This window comes from Chenopodium quinoa, unplaced genomic scaffold, assembly GCF_001683475.1.
Source record: "Chenopodium quinoa cultivar QQ74 unplaced genomic scaffold, ASM168347v1, whole genome shotgun sequence".
Classification (NCBI taxonomy): domain Eukaryota; kingdom Viridiplantae; phylum Streptophyta; class Magnoliopsida; order Caryophyllales; family Amaranthaceae; genus Chenopodium; species Chenopodium quinoa.
This window is the reverse complement of record NW_018742684.1, coordinates 135,166-140,564: the sequence shown is the minus strand read 5'-3', so window position 1 is coordinate 140,564 and position 5,399 is coordinate 135,166. Positions and strand designations below refer to the sequence as shown.

The window sequence follows — 5,399 nt, the reverse complement described above, 5'->3', positions numbered from 1 at the left end:
CTTCAGAGATTTAATATGGGTGATGCTAAGCCTGTTAGTACACCGTTGGCGAGTCATTTTCGTCTATCAAAGGATCAGTCCCCTCAGACAGATGAAGATAAAGAATATATGGCCAAGGTTCCTTATGCCTCGGCTATTGGAAGTTTGATGTATGCAATGGTTTGTACAAGACCAGATATTGGACATGCAGTGGGAGTTGTAAGCAGGTTTATATCCAATCCAGGAAAAGTCCATTGGGAAGCTGTTAAATGGTTTTTGAGGTATTTACGAGGTACAATTAATAAGTGTTTGTACTTTGGTAAAGGTGAATTGAAAATACAAGGATATGTTGATGCAGACTTTGGCGGTGAAGTCGATAATAGAAAGAGCACAACGGGTTATGTATTTACAGTTGGAAATACAGCCGTAAGTTGGATGTCCCAACTACAAAAGATTGTTGCTTTATCCACTACAGAAGCTGAGTATGTGGCAGTGACCGAAGCTAGTAAAGAGATGATATGGCTTCAAGGTTTGTTAGATGAGCTGGGGTTCAAACAAGTGAATAATATTTTGTATAGCGATAGTCAGAGTGCTATACATTTAGCAAAGAATTCGGCGTTTCACTCAAGAACAAAGCACATCGGTATTCGTTATCACTTTATCAGGTCTCTTCTAGAAGATGAAGTGTTAACTCTTAAAAAGATTCTTGGCAGTAAGAATCCAGCAGACATGTTAACGAAAACAGTGACGATTGACAAGTTGAAATTGTGCTCAACATCAATTGGTCTTAAAATGACAGAAGACTAGTTGAGGTTCTACTCCTTGGTGTGAAGACAGATTGAAATTAGTCTTCAAGTGGGAGATTGTTGGCAGATAATTAAGAAACATAAAGAAAAAAAAATAAATGGTTATTAAATAACCATGCATTACCATTGAAAATTAAAGGTGTTTCCAAATATAGGGAAAAATAACTAATGGTAATAAATATTGCAGGCTAAATTTTAAATGGCTTAGGTTGTTTTAGGAAAACTATAAATTGAGCATTTCCTTCATTTGTATGTAATAATTTCAAGAGAAAATCTGAGAGAAGAAAAATAACTCAGAGAAAAGAGGGGTTGTGTTTTTGCACTTTGGTATAAATAGACATTTTGTTTATGTAATTTATTTCTCCCTCAAATTTGATTAAATAGAAAATTTGCATTATTTTCTTAACAACCTCTATTACATATTATGTGCAATTTTGGGTATAATCTGTGAGATAAATAAAGGAGTTGGGTATAATCATTGGTTGATCGAAATTCAATATTTGTTCTTACTACTACAAATCATTTTTTTTAAAGGATTTTATTTATTTATGTATTAAAATTTAAGTGAGTTTTACACACTAAAACTAAGTTTAGTTTGTAAAATTATCTGATTTTTTCTTTGCAGAATCTAGTGTTTTTTTTTACTGGTGATAAAACATATATGCGAGGATCAGCTTCGCGTTCATTGGCAAAAACTATTGAGAAACACTTTTATCCAATTGAAGGATCACGGGGTAATTATAATCAAAATGCAGAGTAATAAACTCATTTTAACAATTAATTAACTTAAAAACACTGATATTCACTAAATGAAATATTGGTATTCTACAATCTACAACAGGTGGTATTGTTCCTTCATTGGAGCCGAAAAAGAATGGAAATGAAGAAAGTGGTAAAGCAAGGAAGATTATTGCAGACGAGAAGGCTGCTGACCCTATAGTGGCCTTCAGCAGGCCGCCTTCGCTTCCTCCCATTTTCGGACCGCTTGTTGCCCTTACTATGTTGGATTCGTGGTCGAAACAGGACAGCAATGGCAATGTCTAGGATTGTTCTGACGAACTACTAGGTTCCTGGTTTGTTTCCTCATTTGACTCTGTTATGTTCACAAGTTTCCTGCAAAGAAATGTAAAAATTGTTAATATTTTCTTAGGATTGTCTGAATTCACAGTTTTGTATATTGTAACTTTGCAAGCTAAGCTAGTTATATTATGAAGTGAGATTTATGATGTTTGGTTATTCCTGTTCTTATTACATTATTACAAGTGTGTCGCCTTCATATGAGCACTGGAATGTACTATGTCCTCTTATGTTTTTATGATGAAGCTCTTGTGAATCCTTATGCACTGCAAGCAAATAAAGTTTTACCAGTTTATATGTGTGAAATAAGTAAACTAGTTTATGCCGATTAAGTAGATAGAAAACATGGTACCTAAACGCCAATTCACAGTAGCCGTTAATTCTTCTTTTCCAGGAATAGGCTCTTCTAGTTCAAGCTGGAGATTTTGGATACCCAAAATTCCTGCAAGTTTAAATAACAAGTTCTTGACTTCCTGCAGGAAAACATTTAGAATGTATTCTTAAGCACATGAAAATAAATAGATTGAGGTTATGTGTAAGTAGGTAAAATTGAGCTTTGTAACCTCCTTCCCACTTTTATGCTCCTTCTCAGATTTAAATAGTGTATCCTCAATGTAACAGTCTCTGGAGAGGAGATTTTCTAGCTCCGTCATGTTAATCTCATTGATGCATGTGCAAAGTTTTTTGATAACATCTGAAACGGCGTTAAACTCTGAGCTAGAGTCTGACTTTGCTGCGAATTTGCATCCTATCTCAGGCTTCTTCCGGTGGCTGATACATGTTCTGATGTTTGTTGTCCTGAAAATAGGCTTGGGGATGACTACCTTAACTCTAGGTGTATGTAGGTTTCTTGTACAGGATGATTGAGGGCGTACGTAGCTGAGAGAAGTTAGGCTTCTGTGAGAAATGTTGGGCATAATTTTGCAAGTAAAAGATGGGGAAAGAGCCATACTTTTAATTTGCTTGTTAGATCAAGGTGTTGCAGAATGCTGCAAGAATAACTGTGGTATGTATGTATATTATTATGTTACAGGTAAGTGTGGAGGAGAAGTGTTATTACTCTCTTCTAGAAAAGGGAGATGTCAAATCGAAATGGGAGCAAGGCATCAACAAATATGGCTCTTGCCTTCTGATCACAGCAAGGAATTCGACTTTTTGTTTCCTTGCTGTTGTTGGAATGGCTGCTTCAATTCAAGAATCGTTACTTTAATATATTTTTTTTCATTTTGATTATAGTTCTGCCTTGGTCACAACTACAGTCACAAGATCAAGTTTTTGGTGGGTTTTGTTGCTACGAAAATCAACTAAAGAATCAAGGCTTGATTGTATATATTGTACTCTGTATAACGTATTCTATCTGTTTCAATTTAGTTGACATATTTTGACTTTTGATACTATTGTATAAATCAATTCATCTTTAAACGATGTTTGTGTATTATTGTTTTGTAAACAAAATAATAGTCCGTAGTTATGTGAGATTTTGTTAGATTGTATTAATGTGTATGTTTTTATTATACAAGCTAGTATGTGACAAATAAATTTTTTATAATCTCGGTGGTATTTGGTGAATTTTTTTAAAAACTTTACTTAGGTTATATGTAAATATACTAATTTACATACCAACTTTACTTAAGGTTGAGTTTATGCATTGAAAAATGTAATAAAGTAGAGTAAATTTTGTATTTTATCACCCTTAAAAACACCCTATTTTAATTTAATCAATTACTCCGCATAATTTTTCATTTATTTCACCTAAAAAGGTTTAAAGACTTAGGGCCTGTTCTGATTGACTGAACTCGGCTGAACTGAGCTGAGCTGAACTGAACTGAACTTATTAATTAGTGATTTTTAACTACGGATTAGTGATCTTTGATTATTTATTGATTATTTATTACTATACATATGTGTATATACTAATGTACATATTAAAATATTTACGAAAAATATACTATATAATTATAAAATTTATGGAAAATATATTAAAAACTTGAAACCTCTAAACATTTTAAACACATATACTATTTAATTTAAAAATAAAATAGTATTATGACAAAAGAACACAAAACACTTACATGTATCTAACCTGATTAGGGGATTTTGCTCCCACCAATCGGAATGCGCCACGTGGGCCAATCAGGTCCTGCCAAGTGTCCCCCAGTTGGACCTCTCAGGGCTTGCCACGTGGCACACGCTTATTCGTCCACCCTGGACTTATTATGTCATGACATGTGGCATACTCCACGCCTAATGGAGAAGCCGGTCACCTAGGCCCAATCAGCCCAAGGTTAACCTAAACCTAGATTGGCACGTTTCCCGAGGTTATAAATACCTCCCTTAATCCTCATTAAGGGAAAAAACGCAGATTACACACATTAAACACTCACACCTAGAGAGACCCAATCACTTTAACTTCCGCATTAATTACTCCTTAATCAAGTACTAACTTGACCGTCGGAGGCGGATCTCCAATCATCCGGAGCATCCGTTTGTTTTGCAGGTACAGGAGTCCGGTTCCAGTCTCGGAATTGTAACTCTCCCGTAGGAAATCAGAAAACCCCGAAACATCTTGGCGCCGTCTGTGGGGAGAGTACTTCTGAGATGGCACCCACGTTTGTACCGGCTCCTGAAGAGAGACGTCCCCTGGACGATCCTCTAGTTCAGTCGGACCACGATACTGAGAATGAATTTGAAGTTGAAGCTCACACAGCTTCAGACGGGACCCTAAGGGCCCGACGTACCCGTCATACCGAAAGGAGGGAACGTGAACATCTTCAAACTGGAAGCGAGCCAGCAGGTGCACCGCCTGTTCGGCAGCAGCCGACTGATGGGTCTGCTCCCATCACAAGGAACGAACTCATGACCTTCATGAGGGACTTCAAGGGAGAAATTCAAGAGTTGATCAACAAGAAGCCGCCTGCTCTGGACAAGGAGCAGTCGGCTAAGAAACCCTCCACTTCACGGAAGAGGAAGCCAGTTCAAGGGCGAGAGGCGACCCCTCATCCTAAATCTAGGAAGTGGGAGCCACCTGCCCTTGATTTCACAAAATACCGTTTTCCTACTCCAGGAAATAGAAAACCTGTTCGTCATATTCAGGCGGACGGGTCGAGGAAAACATACACAGACGCTCGGCTACTGCTAGAGCAGAAGAAGAGTGACCGGTTGTCAGAGTCGGCCTCTACTTCAAACTTCCAAGACAGTCTGCGAAATACCTCGATGAGGCATACTCAGTCGTATCATGAGGGTCAGTCAGGCGGCACCTCCCGTCAGTCCGGCTTTCATAGCGACCAGGCGGTACCAAACTTATCGTTTGTACCGCAACAACAATATTTTTTACAGCCACCTCCGTTTGGTGGACATGCAGCAAAAAATGTCCAACCTATGGACTGGCAGCTACGGTTGCTTAGACTTGGTGAACAGCCGTCGGCCTTCTCCAAGGAAATTACTGAAGCCGCTCAGCCGGCCAAAGTGAAAATGTATTAGTAGGCGCCTATGACGGCACTACTAACCCAGAAGACCATCTGATGGCATTCACCAATC

At 37.9% G+C, this 5,399-nt stretch overlaps 1 protein-coding gene across 1 annotated transcript; it reads right to left on the bottom strand.

Annotated features, from left to right (window-relative positions):
• Window positions 1-1,757: 1,757 nt before the first annotated feature.
• On the bottom strand, window positions 1,758-3,191 carry LOC110722591. The gene is made up of 4 exons (XM_021901855.1): window positions 2,426-3,191; window positions 2,215-2,335; window positions 2,038-2,128; window positions 1,758-1,898 (listed from the first exon to the last, which is right to left on the bottom strand). Exons 1-4 carry the CDS (start codon window positions 2,810-2,812, stop codon window positions 1,826-1,828), a joined length of 672 nt encoding a protein of 223 aa, XP_021757547.1. The 5' UTR covers window positions 2,813-3,191; the 3' UTR covers window positions 1,758-1,825.
• Window positions 3,192-5,399: the final 2,208 nt, after the last annotated feature.

Coding starts and splice junctions, on each gene's coding strand:
- LOC110722591 (XM_021901855.1), bottom strand. CDS start 2,812: ATGGCTCTTTCCCCATCTTTTACTTGCAAAATTATGCCCAACATTTCT. Junction 2,336..2,425: donor AGCATAAAAGTGGGAAGGAG/GTTACAAAGCTC, acceptor GTTTTCCTGCAG/GAAGTCAAGAACTTGTTATT. Junction 1,899..2,037: donor GGCGACACACTTGTAATAAT/GTAATAAGAACA, acceptor ATTTCTTTGCAG/GAAACTTGTGAACATAACAG.